Source organism: Neolamprologus brichardi, chromosome 18 (assembly GCF_056152115.1).
Source record: "Neolamprologus brichardi isolate AB-2024 chromosome 18, ASM5615211v1, whole genome shotgun sequence".
NCBI classification, from domain to species: domain Eukaryota; kingdom Metazoa; phylum Chordata; class Actinopteri; order Cichliformes; family Cichlidae; genus Neolamprologus; species Neolamprologus brichardi.
In genome coordinates, this window is record NC_142121.1 from 29,325,001 (window position 1) to 29,342,182 (window position 17,182).

Genomic DNA, 17,182 nt, shown 5'->3' on the forward strand with positions numbered 1-17,182 from the left:
AAACATTTAGTCATTCAACCTTTAATCCCATACAGTGAGCCAGTACTGCTGCTTACATGTGAACACGGGGCACTCATGTTTATGCTTTAAATAACAGCACTACTTATCTGGGGATAGTGATGGGATTCTGTGAAGGTGAGACAGCATGAAGGGATGGGATTTTCCCACAGGAACACTTGTAAAGTGACATTATAAATGCAGGCCTCTGAGTCCATCCTTCCTTTTTCTATCAGTTGACCTCTTAAAATCTACCTCCTCCTCCGCCTGTGCCCAGAGATATTTGGGTCCTCTCAGGGTTCATCTGGTCTCCAGGGTTTTGCCCTCCAGGACCAGCTGAATCTCTTTGGCATCTAGTGTCTCGTACATGAGCAGAGCATCTGCCAGGTTCTTGTGCTCTTTAGCATGAGACTTCAGCAGGGCTTTGGCGCGCTCATATGACTCCTGGAGAGAGCAAGAGAAAAGATGTCAGAGAACATAAACAAAATGTTATATTTTTTTAAGAACATAGCAGGAGCTGAGTTAGTTTTTGACATTATATAACAGATCACACAGACCTTGAGTAACACTCTGATTTCTTGCTCCACAGCTGCTTGTGTCTCTGGGCTTTGTGCTGCCAGATCAGTGTAGGTCATTATACCCAGCTAAGAGACACACAGGCAAAGGGGATGCTTGAAAAAAATGAATGTAAGGACATATAAAATCTTCCACTTTGTGCTGCTTTTAAGCAATTATACCTTTTCACACATTCCATATCTGGTTACCATCATCTTAGCAATCTTGGTGGCACTATCAAAGTCGCTTGATGCTCCTGGAGAACAAGAAATGACTCATTCAATCCTACATCATACATACATAAATCATTAATTCCACCTTGTCCTGCAGCTTTCTTCACCTAAGAATCAGTGTGTTTCTACAATCTCCCAGTTTATTCACTCTCTGGTCACTTCAAGGACATTTTCTTACCAGTTGTGATGTAATCGTGGCCAAATATGATTTCCTCAGCTACACGGCCGCCCATGCTGACATCCATCTGGGCCAGAAGTTGAGAGCGAGTCTCGCTCCACCTGTCATTCTCTGGAAGCATGGACACCTTCAAAGAAGCATTGAAGATGAAGTTGAGGATGTAGAAGATAAAACGTTTTAATCAGGCATTAAAGTTTAAAGTTATGTAGTGAGAGTATGAACCAGCTCCAGCTTTCCTTACATGTCCCAGACTGGGGCCTCTGGGCATGATGGTAGCCTTGTTGATTGGCATCGCATCTTTGGTATAGAAAGCTACAATTGCATGGCCTGACTCGTGGTACGCTGTGATACGCTTGTTCTTATCATCTATCTCTGCACTCCTTCTCTCTGGGCCTTGAGGAAAAACAAAGAAAAGACCACTGTTCACAGTGCTTGTTCAAAGGGGGTCATCTGACTTTCGCTATGCTCGCTGTTATCGTAGCCTCTTTACTTTCGATGATATACATCTTTACACCAAACTATCACTCACCCATGAGGATTTTGTCTTTAGCAAACTCCAGCTCCTTCATAGTGACCATGTCTTTGCCATCAACCGCTGCCTTTAGGGCTGCCTGGTTCACCAGATTTTCAAGGTCAGCACCAGAGAAGCCCACGGTGCCTCGGGCAATAATATTGGCCTCGATAGCTGCAGAAATAACAAACAACATCCATGTGGTTATGAAAGGGCATTATAATGAACCTATTCCTCATTAGCAGATTCTAATTTCTCACCTGGATCCACTTTGATCTTCTTTAGGTACCAGTTGAGAATTTCTGTGCGTCCTTTCACATCTGGTTTGGGCACAGTCACTTGCATGTCAAAACGCCCTGGGCGAATCAGGGCACTGCAAGGGTACGTCAGTTGGTTAAAAAGAAATGATAAAGTGCAAGCATATAACTTGAAACACAGCGCGGAGGGTTTAGCTCTTTTTTGTTTGCATTGCCAATTACAACTGATAGAATGAAGACTGTAAACTTTGACATTTCTAAAATATGAGCAGTGATATTTTCGCTGGGAATAAGAGGCAAAACATACTTATCTAAAGCCTCCGGGAAGTTGGTTGCCCCGATGATGATCACCCCTTCATTTGGTTTAAACCTACAAAATTAAGATTTCAAAAATTTAAATGACTCTCATTTAAACCTCAAAAAATATACAGTACCATCATTATGCCACCCAAACCAATCACAAAATCACAACATTTAGCTTTTTGAGAAATTATTTTAGCCGACATGCTTCCTGAACATTCATAAATGTGAGTTTTGATTTTAGAGATTACCCATCCATCTCAGCAAGGAGCTGGTTGATCGTCTGTCTGGAGTAAGGGTGCATAGGAGACTCTATCCTTTTCCCACCCACGCTGTCCAGTTCATCGATGAAAATCACACAGGGAGCGTTGGCTTTGGCCTCCCCTTAAGAAAAGCAGTCACCCAAAAACAAACATATCAAGCAATCAACTTTAAACTCTAAATTAACTAATACAAAAAAAAAAAATGATGCTAATAACATTTTTTTTTTAAAACGCACTGAAGAGATTCCTGATGCGACTCGCTCCCACTCCAACGAACATTTCGTCAAACTCTGAGCCAGAGGCATAATAAAACGGTACGTCTGCCTCTCCTGCCACTGCTCTGGCCAGCAGGGTCTTTCCAGTCCCTGGAGGGCCCACAAGTAAAACTCCTAAATTAAAGAGAGACAAAACAGAGGAGAAAAATGAGTTTTAAAAGAGTAATGCCAGAAGTCACTGTGAATGTGCCACTGTGAAAAATAACCTACCTTTAGGCAGCTTTCCTCCCAAAGCTGTGAACTTCTGTGGGTTTTTAAGGAACTCCACCACTTCCTGCAGCTCATTCTTAGCTTCTTCGACCCCTTTCACATGCTCAAATGTCACATTTTTCATCTGCACAGGGTCCACGGCTGAGTCCAGGCCTGATGTGGTTCGGAACCGCACTGTCCAAAATGATTAGATTAAAGTTCGAAATCATGCGGCATGTCATGGTTAATCAACTCACACAGACAAACACATTACATGTTAGCCACATCACACAGCAGCACCACTGCAAATGGTTTAGTTGGAACAAGCTTACTTAGCTTGCAAGTGTTTAGCTCTACTGTTAGTATTTTAACTGATTATTAAAATATTAGTACTTTGGAGGCAAATTATTTTGAAGCTAAGATCCAGTGTTTGGAGGGAAAGAGGGCCTTTACCCGATATGAAGGGCGTCTTCGAGATGCCATACAGCCCAACGAGAAGCAGCACCAGCAGGATTAGACGAGTCCTCCTAAGTGAGTCTGAACGGTCAAACAAGAACATCAGCACAGTTTAATTCTGTATAACGATACTGAGTCTGGGTGTGTTTGTACTGAAACCTGCCTTGAGTTCGCTGTGTCAGGGCTTGAGCTTTCAGGAAACCCTCAGCGAAGCCCCTCTTGAACGCATCCTGCTGTCCATCAGGTATGTTCTTGTTCTTCACCATGCTGTCTAGACTTTCGACATCTATCCCCTTGTCACGTGTGAGAAACCCCTGAAGTCCAAAACAAGTCTGGTCAGTACTGCAATCTAAAAGCCTGCATCACTGTTACTCTTGCAAGAACCACCAGAGCCACAGGTTTTACAACTACAGGGACAAGATGAGCAAACCTCATTCGAATATATATATATATATGTAAAAAAATATTTCTTTGGTCATCAAGTTAAATTACAAGTCTGCAGGTGTCACAGACTAAACAGATAGCTGTCACACATTCCTCAAGTTTTGTGACTGTAAAAGGCAGTGTGCCGAATTTCTGCTTTGTTTATCATACTTGCTGCTGCATTTTATCATGCACATTGATGACAGAAAGTATTAAAAATGTTATACACATCCACAACATAAGGATTTGGCAATGCATGCCAACCTTGTGAAGAAACATGTACCTTCATAAAAGATGGCGTGAACCCTTCAGAGTCGGCAGGCCGTTCGAAAGCTGACTGCAGTCGTCTTGTTTTGCTCCTTAAAGTTTTAAAACCTCTGGTCTGAACCAACGCTGAAATAAATCACGCAGACATAAACATAGTAAAGTCATCAGCAACTTTATCAAAAACAGAGTCCAGTAAAATAGCTCTTATCAGTTATGTCAATGGGATGAACAAAACACAGGAAATGCTTCTAGATCTGAGCTCAGCCATAAACATCACTTAGAATTAACGCCTTTATAACAATTTCAAATAAACGTTTCACAAGTGTAGCTAATAAATTGGTCAGTGAGTGTAAATGTATATGTTGTTACAGCTAGAAGTACAACGCAAATGTAAGATATGCTTGCAATGACCCTGTCAGTAATGTCAGCCTGTCTTGCTTTCACATAAACATACAAACCAACTCAGATCATTTATTTGTTGTAACTCAATAAGAAGTTAGAGTCTTTCATAAAATTATTGAACTACTTTGTAATCCATGGTTACCTGGCTGGTACTGGAGATCTGTACAGACAGACTGAAGTGGTGAAGGGTGCAGCCTTGAAAACACCGGTGTCGGCACGCGACTCCATGAGAAGCCTGGGGAGAGAGAAGTGTCGTTTAAATCATGAGGCAACTGCAGGGCAAACTGGTAGCAGATGCCTTACTGTCTCATTAAGGCCTCAGTCACACAAGCTTAGAGACCAGCTGGCAGTCATGTGGCAACTACTGGTCATAAGAGAAAAGTGTGCATTCATCAAAATGTTGCAAGTGGTTGCTGGCAGTCACCAGGCTTAGAGACCAGTCAGTGAGAAACCTGTAATCACAGAGGCTCACTTCCTTTAAGCAAGGGGAAAAAAGTGCATTCCATGTTTGGCTGGCAAGTGGTTGCAGGAGATTGATGGGCGGGAAATTGGTTGCAAAGATGTATATGGTGCTGCACGAAAAAGGTTCTTTTCACTGCTTCGGTCACTAACAGGTTGCACAGTTGCTCAAAGTTTGCCTGGAAGATGAACTAAAAGTGATGGCACCAATCTGCTAGAAACCCAAGCATGAAGGTTTCTGATGCAACCGATTTCACCAGGGGAATGCACATTTTTCCCTCGCAACCTGAAATTGCAATAGGGTTGCTAACTGGTTTGTTGGCCTGTGTGACAATCATTTAGTAGCTACACTAATCAATCTGATGTGAGATAAAGATATATTGAGATACATCTTCCTCACCATGCTTGTTGTGGAAAAAGGAATGTGTGGAGAGATGCGAGGTCCTCCAGGCCGTCTGACCACCAAATGCAAGTGGCGCTTCCTGTGGGCTCAAGTGTGGCAACACACGAGTCACCAGCTCATCCAGCTGCTGCGTTCCCAGATCTGATAAACCCAGCTCCCGTAAATTCCACACAGACTGTAAACAAACAAAGTACATAGCTTTTCCTATGAGGTGTGCGTCATATTTTTAATAACATTGAGCATGCAATGTTTTCGTTATTGCTCAGAACATTAAAGCAAGTGTCAGGACATGGACTTGTACAGCGAGTACCTCGGCACAGTGTAGTTCTGGGTCTGCAGCACGCTCCTTATGTTTTCTTGATTTGCAGGAGGCACTGCTGCTGCTCCCCACTGAGCTTTTCAGAGAGTGGAGGACGTTGATGAGGTGACTCAGGGGTACAGTCACCTGTGGTCATTGCAATCAGTTGGTGAATGACTAGCACGTTGTGAATATCAAAAGACACATTTACAAGCTGAAGGCTGCTCATATTGAGACTGGTGACGATGTAGACAGATCACGTTAGCTAGCCGGTGTTGCAAAGTTGCATGGCATAAACAAACATAAACATAGCTACATATAGGCGATTGACAGATTAATTAATGACACGTCGCTCAATGACGCAGTTTACTATTTGACACACAACTAAGGACACAGCGGAGGCGGGGAAACGTTAACGCGCTAGCCAAAACTTCTCTCAACGACCCACGTTGCTTATTTTACTTTAACTACGGGAAAACAGCAGATAACTGGTGTGGCAACATGTCCACTGATGTAAATGCACAGTTCAAAATAAACTACAACGAAAGACAGCAGGGGGAGTCATACAAACAGGCTAAGGTTAAGCTAGCTTACTAGCACGTTCAAGTGAACCAAAAGAACAACAGCGCTACTATTAGCTTGAGCTAACTTATCCTGCTTTCTTACCTGAGGCTGGACCGTCGTTGACAAGGAAAACATATTTAATTGTCACCTGTGAAAGACCCCAGTTAAGCTATATGCAAGTTATATGACTGTCCCTGAGAGTTAAAGGTCCGTGTTTGCGGCAAGAAGTGACAACGGAAAATAACCCGGATATGACCTCCACCATGTTGTGACAAATTTTGTATCCCGGTCGAAATTTGACTCCCTTTTGTGGTCACGCTAAAGTACCTATTTATTTATTTTTAAAGAAATGTCCACATTGTTTTGCCCAATCTTGAGCTGGAAATTAATCAAGCATAACTTACTAACCACTAAAACGGATTTATCTGTTCCGGAATGAAAGCATATAACTGTATTATACATCTCAGTAAAAAAAACAAAAAACATAATAGTAATACGCATAAAAGTAAACGCACTCTACGGGTTTTTTTCAGCTTTTGTAAAAAAAGTAATTTTGAAAATTCGTGGATAATAACTATAATATATTTTAGCATTTTTTTTAAATAGCTTGCACAGTCTGGTGGATTAACCGCTACAGAAAAATACAAAAATATTTTAGTAACTACTCACCCTGATAAATAGAAATAAGAAAACACTCTTGGAAAAAACTCACAACCTCTCAAATAAGCATCAACATCATTAAAAATGTGATTGTTCTAAGAATGTCTTTATTACATTTGCAATGTGCTTCATATGCTCATATTTTACAACTGTAAGCATTATCCTTACGTAAACCAAACAGTATTCTTCATTGTCTACTTAAAACTGGCAAGAAACAAGAATGTTTATATAGATATGTGGACTGTCTGCACCCTTCTCGGTTGTTTTTTGTTTTTTTGGTTACTATAGCAGTAAAGCTATAAAATAAATAGTCTGACACAAAAATAATAATGTTTCTCACATCAAGTGTGTTTTTGACTTTAAAAGAAACTCTCCTAAAATATGTATCTATTCAAGACAACACATATAAAAGACCAAAGTCCTTGTAATTACATTACAGTACATGTAATGGAACACTCTAGTTTGAGGGGAAAAACTAATTCAAATATAAAATGTACAATAAATAACTGGGAATGAGAATCTCTAAAACTCTTTAATCGCTTGAAGTCTACAGCTATTGCATGACAATGAACCGTGAATTAACTTCACAAGTTATGCAAAGTTTCTGGAAATCTCCTCGTCATATATAAGATCACCACCTCATGACAGACTAACTGGAGCAAAGAAACTGGGCCAGCACTGGTGATGCATAAATCAAACCCTTTTCTTAAATACCTCAAAAGTCTGCTCCAAGTTAAAACGCTACACTACATCGCCAAGTTTCCAACCATTCGTTCATCTAAAACAGCCTTTAAATTTCTACCGATGCCTCATTGCACTCTGCATCTGATTTTAGCTCAAGAAAGCCACAAAACCCCCCAAAAGTGCATCGTTTTCATCCACAGTTCATCTTCTTTGATCGATGTTGATAGTTGCCAGTAGTAGCAGACAATTCACGGTATTTTGCTGTGAGGAGAAAAGCAGAAACTGAATTTTAGTTGTGTTTTATTGTGGTCATAAAACAAGAAGAGTCATTTTCTCAGAATGTGAGGTACTTTTTCTCACCTTCTCTTTCGTTGTAAGTAAAGGTGGACAAGCCAGTGGGTGATAAGAGGCCAGAGTGCGGTGAACACGACTGTGAGTGGGGAGAAGTCACAAGGCCACCACGATGGTCTCAGGAACTTAAAAGAAAAATCAGAAATAAAAAAAACAAGAGGGATAAAGGCACTCTGATTTCCCAGTGGAACTGAAAAAAGCCTCTAACGTCCACTTTGAAACAGTTCTAGATATCATAATAATAACAAGAGCACTCAGAGAGCACAAGGACTTTGCTAAAACACTGTTTTAATACAACATAGTGACATCAGCAGGTTTTTATGACAACACACTGATCTCTGACCTTTGACCTATGACCTTGAAATGGTGTACTTTATTATCTTTGCATATATGATTGAAGCAGAATTGGCTGAAATCTTTGATTTCTGTGGACTGTGAAAACTTGAGATATTATGATATATTCACATGTGTGAAACTTTCTGGCATCATTGTGAGGTTGTAGGGCATTGTATTGAAAAAAACAAAAAGTGTTGTACAGCTCTGTCACCTTCATATCATATATGACTCACTATGGTTTACTGAATTTTTTTATTCAACGTTAACTTTAACCTTGTGCACTAACAACGAAGGCTAAGGTCAAATGTTTAGCAAACCGAGGTACTCGTGTCCTCAAGGCCTCGTATATTGTTGTGAAGTTTGAAGATGATTTATTAAAACAATGCAGGTAATATAAAGTTTTTACTGGTTTTCACATTTGGTGTGACTTTGAGCTTGACTTGATTTTCACCAAAATTAAATCAGCTCGAGCTGTTACTGCTGTCTACTGTCGCACAAAATTTGAACTTGATATGCTGAAAGCTGTGGATGCTAGAGTGCTAGCAAACAAGCAGGCAGGCAAACAAACCGGTTACATGCTTCCTCCCTTCAGGGGGAGTATAATAACAGGTCATGCTTCATAGCTGAGAGCAAGAAAGCTTTTTAATGAGCACCTGTCTTGGTACAGTTACAGAGTCCCCCCGCCTTGGCAAAGATGATCTCGACTGAAAGAAAGGAAAACATGAAAAAAAATTTTTTTTTTTTAAATGTTAAAGAAAACATCCTTAGAATCAGTGATTGTCTTGAAGGAAATGAAAATAAAATCAATTTAGAATTTGTCGATTTTAATTAAATTTTTTATGACTTAAAAAAGAGAAAAACTGTGACAAAAAGTTCCTTAATTGCACCTAAACAAGTGGCCACATGTCTGGTTGTTCACCTGTGACTTGGTCAGCTCCTCCAGAGCATGCAGCCTGTACAGCACATTGGCCATGTCGCGCTGCAGTCTCAGCAGAGCGGTGGCTATTTGCTCATTGATGCTTCCCCTGGTAACACTGCCAGGATGCAGTCTGCTCGGTGACACACAGCAGCAGGTGGCATTTACGCTCACACATGGCTCAGTGCTGCAGGTAGCCCTCGGTGTCTGAGAACCTGGAAGGAGATCCAGACTACATGCAGACTTTATGGAATGGTAGGAAGGGTATCTGATTCATTTAAATGCTCAGGAGAATAAACGGGGGAATACATTGTGAGGGGCTGCTAAATCGGGGATTCAGCATCATCTGCAGTAATCTCACCTCTCCCTGTTCTTGACAAGGAGCTGTTGTGTTTTCTTGGACTAATCCTTTCTTTAACATCTCCTGTGAGGACACAATCTTCTCCATCTATCAGGGTGGTGTTGCTCTCAAACCAGACGTCCCTTTGCTTCATCGAGCCAGCTCCTGATCCCCGTGAGAGGCCTTTGGACGTGGACAGCCGCTTAGCAGGAAAATGAAGAGCATCATCACACTTTGTATGGACGAAATATGAATAGCTCATGCAATGGACTTTATTTTTATTTGGAAAGCATGTTTCGCACCACACCTCATCCGTGGCTAGGTGCTCCATGGAGTCACAGAACTCTTCATTATCTGAGTCAGTGCATCGGTGATTCTTCTCAAGAATAGCATCGTTATGATCTAAGGCACAAAAAAAGAAAGAGAAGAGCATGTCCAGCACTGTAAAGTGTGCCTAAAACCTACATTTTTAAATTACAGGGTAAAGAGAACTATAATGTACAATTTGACAGCAATTTACAGATGATGTCTTATCAGATATTTTGGTTTTCCATATCCAGCATGCAATCCAATACAGAATGTTAGCATTTCTATGTAATCTTACCCGTCAGATGTCCATTAAAATGCATGTATGGGTTATACTGTACACTGGGCTCTAAGGTACACGCCAGCTCTTCCTCCTCCACATCGCTGTTGAGGGAGCTGTGGGTCCCGTTGGTGAAGGAGGACACACTGGGCTCCACGCTGCTGCAGGAGCCTTTAGTGTCAGACCACCTCCACCTCTTGTCCTCCACCATTAACAGCCGTGGGTCAGGACTCCAGTCTGACATAATACAAAGACATGGACTATGGGAAAGAATTATGAAAATACTTTTTCTTTATCTGATAGAAATGCTGTGTATTATTTATATGTTTTTCCTTATTTTCTGGGATATATAATAATAATAATAATGGATTGCATTTATATAGCGCTTTTCGGGACCCTCAAAGCGCTTTACAATTCCACTGGTGAATGGTCTGGCCTGTGGCCTGTATTTGTACAGCGCTTTACTAGTCCTTAAGGACCCCAAAGTGTGAAGGCAAGCTACAGTTGTAGCCACAGCTGCCCTGGGACAGACTGACAGAAGCGAGGCCGCCATATCGCGCCATCGGCCCCTCTGACCAACACCAGTAGGCGGTAGGTGAAGTGTCTTGCCCAAGGACACAACGACTGTCCGAGCCGGGGCTCAAACCGGCAACCTTCCAATTACAAGACGAACTGCTAACTCTTGAGCCACGATCGCCCCACATATATAACTACTGTGACAATGGTGGGTAATCATATTAACACCAAAAATGTCTGAATATGATCAGTGCAAACCTCCACTCACTTCATGTTGTTTATGATGGGCAGCCAATCAGAAAACGTTGACTTACAGTGAAGGGGATGCGAGATATAATGGTTTCAGACTGAGGGTTACAATAAATATTATGTAGAACTGTGAATCGTGCAAAGCTGTTATAACCTAGTCGTCTTGAGTTTAAAAATAAAAATATGGAACTGGAAAAATCCCATCCATGTGTGTCCTGCCATTGATTAATTCTTCGATCTTATATATGATCAACCTATCTCTAATAATCGGCTATGTACCACAGGCCTTCAAGGTGGCTGCAGTTAAACCTTTACTCAAAAAGCCATCTCTAGACCCAGCAGTCTTAGCTAATTATAGGCCAATCTCCAACCTTCCTTTCATATCAAAAATCCTTGAAAGAGTAGTTGTCAAACAGCTAACAGATCATCTGCAGAGGAATGGTTTATTTGAAGAGTTTCAGTCAGGTTTCAGAGTTCATCACAGCACAGAAACAGCTTTAGTGAAGGTTACAAATGATCTTCTTATGGCCTCTGACAGTGGACTCATCTCTGTGCTTGTCCTTCTTGACCTTAGTGCAGCATTCGATACTGTTGACCATAATATCCTATTAGAGCGATTAGAACATGCTGTAGGTATTACAGGTATTGCACTGCAGTGGTTTGTATCATATCTATCTAATAGACTCCAATTTGTGCATGTAAATGGAGAGTCCTCTTCACACACTGAGGTTAATTATGGAGTTCCACAGGGTTCAGTGCTAGGACCAATTCTGTTTACATTATACATGCTTCCCCTAGGCAGCATCATTAGAAGACATAGCATACATTTTCACTGCTATGCAGATGACACCCAGCTCTATCTGTCCATGAAGCCAGATAACACACACCAATTAGTTAAACTGCAGGAATGTCTTAAAGACATAAAGACTTGGATGGCCACTAACTTTCTGCTTCTTAACCCAGATAAAACTGAGGTTATTGTACTCGGTGCTGAAAAGCTTAGAAATATGGTATCTAACCAGATTCTTACTCTGGATGGCATTACCTTGGCCTCCAGTAACACTGTGAGGAACCTTGGAGTCATTTTTGACCAGGATATGTCCTTCAACGCACATATTAAACAAATATGTAAGACTGCGTTCTTCCATTTGCGCAACATCTCTAAAATTAGAAATATCCTGTCTCAGAGTGATGCTGAAAAACTAGTTCATGCATTTATTACTTCCAGGCTGGACTACTGCAATTCATTATTATCAGGATGTCCAAAAAACTCACTGAAAAGCCTTCAGTTAATCCAAAATGCTGCAGCAAGAGTACTGACAGGGACTAGAAAGAGAGAGCATATTTCTCCTGTTTTGGCTTCCCTTCATTGGCTTCCTGTTAAATCCAGAATTGAATTCAAAATCCTGCTCCTCACATACAAGGTCTTAAATAATCAGGCCCCATCTTATCTTAATGACCTTGTAGTACCATATCACCCTATTAGAGCACTTCGCTCCCACTCTGCAGGCCTACTTGTTGTTCCTAGAGTATTTAAAAGTAGAATGGGAGGGAGAGCCTTCAGTTTTCAGGCCCCTCTTCTGTGGAACCAGCTTCCAGTTTGGATTCGGGAGACAGACACTATCTCTACTTTTAAGATTAGGCTTAAAACGTTCCTTTTTGCTAAAGCATATAGTTAGGGCTGGACCAGGTGACCCTGAATCCTCCCTTAGTTATGCTGCAATAGATGTAGGCTGCCGGGGGATTCCCATGATGCATTGAGTTTTTCCTTTCCAGTCACCTTTCTCACTCACTATGTGTTAATAGACCTCTCTGTATTGAATCATATCTGTTATTAATCTCTGTCTCTCTTCCACAGCATGTCTTTTATCCTGTCTTCCTTCTCTCACCCCAACCGGTCGCAGCAGATGGCCGCCCCTCCCTGAGCCTGGTTCTGCCGGAGGTTTCTTCCTGTTAAAAGGGAGTTTTTCCTTCCCACTGTCGCCAAAGTGCTTGCTCATAGGGGGTCATATGATTGTTGGGCTTTTCTCTGTATCTATGAAGCGCCTTGAGGCGACTTTTGTTGTGATTTGGCGCTATATAAATAAAATTGAATTAAAATTGAATTGAATTGAACTTTAAATATTCAACATTTCATGATTTTTTGTATTTTTCCCAGAAAGAAAAGGGAGAAAAAAATCCCAAAAAAATCTCAGCTAATGGTCTTATCTAATACTTGGCAATAAGGGTTTATGGGATCCCAAAGAGCAGACTTAATAGCTGCACTGATTTACTGCTAAACTCATTAAAACAGGCAAACAAACAAGGAAAGTTAGGAGAGAAGCAATTATTTGGCTGTATGTTGCCCCTACAACAACACAAACCAGCACCTCTGTCAGCCCATGACCCAAACTACACTGTACCTCTTTCCTCCTCCTTGTCTTCATGGTCCGCATTGTGTCCTTCATCCCCATTTTCCTCTTCCTCACTTCTCCTCCATTCACTACTTCCCTCATTTCTCTCCACGCCACTATTCTCCTCGCTACTGACACTCAAGCCTCGAGCACTGTTGTCGTTTTCGTTTTCGTGGAGGTTCTGAATATCATCCCACAGATCCCCATACCCTGAACAGTGAGGGAAATGCTCTTGATTAATTCAAAAATTGCATATAGATGCACAGCAAAAATCTGCACAACAGAAAAGCCACACAGGAAACTTGACATCAGCCAACAGACCAACACGCCTTACCACAGCACATACTAGACATGACAAAAAAGCACAAGAAAATCTGCTCTAATTTTTTTTATTTTATTTACAACTCATACAGCTTAATGCAGAGACGATTTTCACTCAGCTGCAACAGCAATGAAAGCAACGTAACTAGACTAAAAAACTCTATCAAGTCTACAGCCATCGCAAACACCAAGGACTTGCCTTCCATTGTGGGCTTCTTAAAAGGTCTAACCAGCTCATCTAGGGATAAAAAAACATGTAAGACATGCATTAAGAAAAGAAAAGATCACCATATCACCCCATCTGAGCAGCGCTGCTATCACCTGCAGGCTACTGTGTTTTCATTTCCTTTGACGTGCCTTCACATGTGGACCAAAAGCCACACGAAACCCCTCAAAACATTTACAGTCGCTTAGCAACAGGGTCATTACAATGTTTAGCAGATAGATGAGTGTTTCAAAATCGATACTGGGAAAATGAGAGAGAGCACCATCACAAACTTTCGATATGACATTAACAGAATCTTGTTCGTTATTTGGCTTTCAGTACATATCGCATTGAAGTTGGATGAAAATGTATTTAGATTTAATCTCTGTGAAAGCTCTTGTTTTAAAGAAAATCAAGTGTGTGTATGAGAAGCTGTAAACGAAATATATGCAAAACGGTGGTTTCTACAGGCCTCCAAATCTGCTGTCAAATGTCAATCATTTTAGGGACTGCAAGCATCCATCACTCTATATCATAGGTGTCAAACTCTGGCCCGCGGGCCAAATTTGGCCCGCAGCCTAATTACATTTGGCCCGCGAAGCCATACCAAATTACTATTAGAGCTGGCCTACTGGTATTATACAGCTAATATATATATTGTTTAGTATTAAGCTTTGCTTGTTCCATATTCAGTTTTTCAGCAAAACTTATTTGAGTCCATAAGAAAAGATTCATTCTTATATCTGGAGGAAGATTTTTTTTTCAATAAATATTAATGTTAGCCTGCGACTTTGTTCCAGTTTTGAATTTTGGCCCACTGTGTATTTGAGTTTGACACCCCTGCTCTATATGAACTTTAATTGATAGTCCACAGTCACAGAGCCGCCAAACCAGACATTTACCTTAAAGATGTGAAGGATCCAGCTCGACTAGTTTTCGAGATAATGGAATTTGACTGAATTTATTTATTTTGCAAAATTTGATGAATTGAGATGGAATGCCGTCATGTCATGACACTATACTGATCAGAAACACGACAACTTGAGAATACTCAATAGGCGTGTTTCCAGGCTTGCTTTACCCGCATGTTGTGCAAAGGGCCTGGTGAAGGGTCTCCTGTCCACCTCATTTTCTTCGGCCTCCTCTCCCTCTACCTCTGTGTAGAAATTTCCCAGCATCTGTATCAGGTCAGACACATCTTCTGAAATTGGCACAGTCTCCAGAATCTGAAAACACACATACAAATTTGATAAATCGACAGAAAGGCTCTTTTGATTCGGGAGCATTATGGTACAAATGCATGCAAGTTGAGGCAAACAACAGTGCCAATAAGATACTTTATAGATTTTGCAAGAGGAGAGTTGTTTAAGATATCCCTCGACTAAATGCCCGCGCTTTTCTGAGCACGCCAAGTCATTTATTCAAAGCATGATGCCACGAGTGTTTATTATTCTGCGTGCCGCTTCTATTCAGCCCCAGTTTTGCCTGAAAGGACTTACCAGCTGGATGTTCTCAATATAACTCTTCATGGCTTCCTCCTTTGTCATATTTCCTAAAGAGCTCCATGCATCCCTGAGAACACAAAGTCATAGTTCAAAATCAACTGAGGCTGGGAAGTTGAAGTCTTTTCTGTATTTGTGCAACAGTATATGAGGGAGAACTAAGTGCATTTGGCTCCATAGTAAAATAGCTATGCAGTGGTCATACGTGCCACAGGGGAGGGACCCCAATAGTAAAATTTCATGGCTCTTGTGCATTTTTTAAAAGCTAGTTGGGGTATTATGGGTCCATATTAGAAATGCATATACCATTTAGCTTTTCCATGGGTGTCCCAGAAGCCGGTTGGTCTGGAAATGTTGCACGGCCCCATAGTGGCCTGCTTATAGTAACTGTAGAACATCAGCATCATGTCATCGGATGGCTGAAAAGTACCTAAAAAATAAGGAAACAACAGAAAGGCAAGCTCAGGCTTTGTGTGCAGTAAACCAGTAACACACAATGTGGCAAAGATGCATGAAGCCTCTGATTCGGTTAATCAGCTCTCATCCCTGTAGCAGCTTTGGGGTCAGCCAAGTGTGAGTGACAGCTCTTAAGTGCAACACATGTAGGTCAGTCACACAGAGTGAACAAACAAGCCCAGTGAGGACAGATTTTACACTCCACAGCTGATCATTGAGCACTCGAGTTCAACCATTTTCTACTTATTTTCCCACACGGGCTCTAAAGCAGATTTTAATAAGTCATCACCTTCTTCGGGCAAACTCCGGACCACTTTAACTGCCGCAGCAAATTTCGCCTCCAGGCTGTGCTTGTCCTCCTCCTGCGCCATGCCGAGTCCACTGAAGGATGACATGAAGGAGTCCTCACATCTTGAGCAAGAAATTGAAGCAATTAATGAAAAAAAAAAAAATCAGAAAGAGCTGAAGGGAGGGGGTGACACAGTTTGTTCACCTTGCTGGCACCTGTCCTGTATTTGTAAAAGGCCAGCTGCTTTCTCTCTAATCTGGGATTTTGAGATGAAATTGTTCTATATAATTACCCTCGTCGTTTTTTTTTTTTTCGTTCAGCGATATCAGACTATATTCTCCGAGTGAAATGCATTTTTCTGTGGTTCATTTGCTCACTCACCATCAAGTTCACATTGGCCGGTAAGATAATTATTTCATTAGCCCGGTGTCTGTCTGCAATATGCAGCAAAAAAGCCAATCTGCTCCGGTCAAGGATGAGCCAAACACGCAACGTTTGAGCCTTAAACACGTCTGGGTGATGTAGTTTTATTCAGTAAAAAAACTGCAGATAGTAGTGTACATCTCAACGCTTAAGCATTCAAATCCCACAAACCTCTCTGAGCGGAGCTTTAAACCGAAGTGGTGAGTGGGAAATGTAGGAATCTGCGTCGAGGTCTCTTTTTTGTCCAGGCAGCAAAAGAAATATTTCTCTTTCTCTTTTCTTAAAATTAAACTAAACCTGTAAAGGATATTGTCAATGCTGATGATTCAATAAGACACGTTCTGTTATTTTGTAAACACATCAGATTAGAGTTTTATAGCGCTTATCCCCAGACTGTCTTGTAGAATTTAAGCTATATATTTTTATTTTTATGTGCTCCAGATAAAATATTTCTATATTTTTCATAGGCCTGTTTTTAAATTAGTGTTTGATGGATGTTAATGTTGCAAAATGGGTTGATAATGGTGATGTAAAAACAAAATATATTAATTTCAAGCTAACGCTGTTTCTTTTTGACTGTGTGTGTGTGTGAGGAAAGAAGAATTTAAAGATGTGACACGTGTCTACATGAGACCTTATAACCTTATTAATAATATATAATAATATGTTAATATATTTTAGTTAAATACAAGCTAAAATCAACTATTCGCAATCATTGTGTTATTAGCTATACCATGTAAAATACCGCTAAATAAAATAATGTATTATTTTATCAGCGTTTATAAGCGACATTACTAATGCCATCGCAGTAAAATGCCATTGGGCAACGGCTCCTCTCCCTCGGCCTCTCAGCCAATCAGCTCTCACCGCTTATAACGTAACTCTGATTAGTCACGGGCTGTTGTGAATCGCAGGCCAGCGGCCC

The 17,182-nt window shown here is 41.0% G+C and overlaps 2 protein-coding genes across 4 annotated transcripts in view; both read right to left on the reverse strand.

Moving 5' to 3' along the window:
- yme1l1b (YME1-like 1b) overlaps nt 1-6,464 on the reverse strand; it is a 7,729-nt gene extending 1,265 nt beyond the window's left edge. Inside the window, exons 1-18 of one of the 2 annotated variants that reach the window (XM_006786951.3) lie at nt 6,133-6,464; nt 5,479-5,613; nt 5,166-5,343; nt 4,449-4,541; nt 3,921-4,030; nt 3,378-3,528; nt 3,212-3,295; nt 2,780-2,932; nt 2,531-2,683; nt 2,283-2,415; nt 2,039-2,101; nt 1,735-1,847; nt 1,493-1,648; nt 1,205-1,356; nt 964-1,090; nt 735-808; nt 555-641; nt 1-441 (exon numbers count right to left, since the gene is read on the reverse strand). The exon at nt 1-441 is cut by the window's left edge and continues 1,265 nt beyond it. In XM_006786951.3, coding sequence (XP_006787014.1) covers nt 298-441; nt 555-641; nt 735-808; nt 964-1,090; nt 1,205-1,356; nt 1,493-1,648; nt 1,735-1,847; nt 2,039-2,101; nt 2,283-2,415; nt 2,531-2,683; nt 2,780-2,932; nt 3,212-3,295; nt 3,378-3,528; nt 3,921-4,030; nt 4,449-4,541; nt 5,166-5,343; nt 5,479-5,613; nt 6,133-6,165 — 2,139 coding nt within the window. In that variant the 5' untranslated portion in view covers nt 6,166-6,464 and the 3' untranslated portion in view covers nt 1-297. Of the gene's footprint in view, nt 442-554; nt 642-734; nt 809-963; nt 1,091-1,204; nt 1,357-1,492; nt 1,649-1,734; nt 1,848-2,038; nt 2,102-2,282; nt 2,416-2,530; nt 2,684-2,779; nt 2,954-3,211; nt 3,296-3,377; nt 3,529-3,920; nt 4,031-4,448; nt 4,542-5,165; nt 5,344-5,478; nt 5,614-6,132 lie in introns of both variants that reach the window. The other variant, XM_006786950.3, reaches the window with a different exon arrangement.
- A 317-nt stretch (nt 6,465-6,781) lies between these two features.
- LOC102776852 (acyl-CoA-binding domain-containing protein 5-B-like) lies at nt 6,782-16,315 on the reverse strand. Of its 2 annotated transcripts, XM_087832336.1 has the most exons (13): nt 16,216-16,315; nt 15,835-15,956; nt 15,396-15,519; nt 15,087-15,159; nt 14,669-14,813; nt 13,071-13,271; nt 9,922-10,140; nt 9,625-9,719; nt 9,339-9,519; nt 8,981-9,192; nt 8,715-8,765; nt 7,735-7,850; nt 6,782-7,635 (listed from the first exon to the last, which is right to left on the reverse strand). In XM_087832336.1, exons 2-13 carry the CDS (start codon nt 15,938-15,940, stop codon nt 7,623-7,625), a joined length of 1,536 nt encoding a protein of 511 aa, XP_087688462.1. In that variant the 5' UTR covers nt 15,941-15,956; nt 16,216-16,315; the 3' UTR covers nt 6,782-7,622. The 2 variants fall into 2 exon arrangements, with proteins under 2 accessions (XP_087688462.1, XP_087688463.1); XM_087832337.1 differs by lacking the exon at nt 13,071-13,271.
- Between the last annotated feature and the right edge of the window lie 867 nt (nt 16,316-17,182).

Coding starts and splice junctions, on each gene's coding strand:
- LOC102776852 (XM_087832336.1), bottom strand. CDS start 15,940: ATGTCATCCTTCAGTGGACTCGGCATGGCGCAGGAGGAGGACAAGCAC. Junction 13,272..14,668: donor GCCCTTTGCACAACATGCGG/GTAAAGCAAGCC, acceptor CTCACTGTTCAG/GGTATGGGGATCTGTGGGAT. Junction 9,193..9,338: donor CTTGTCAAGAACAGGGAGAG/GTGAGATTACTG, acceptor ATCTCCTTCCAG/GTTCTCAGACACCGAGGGCT.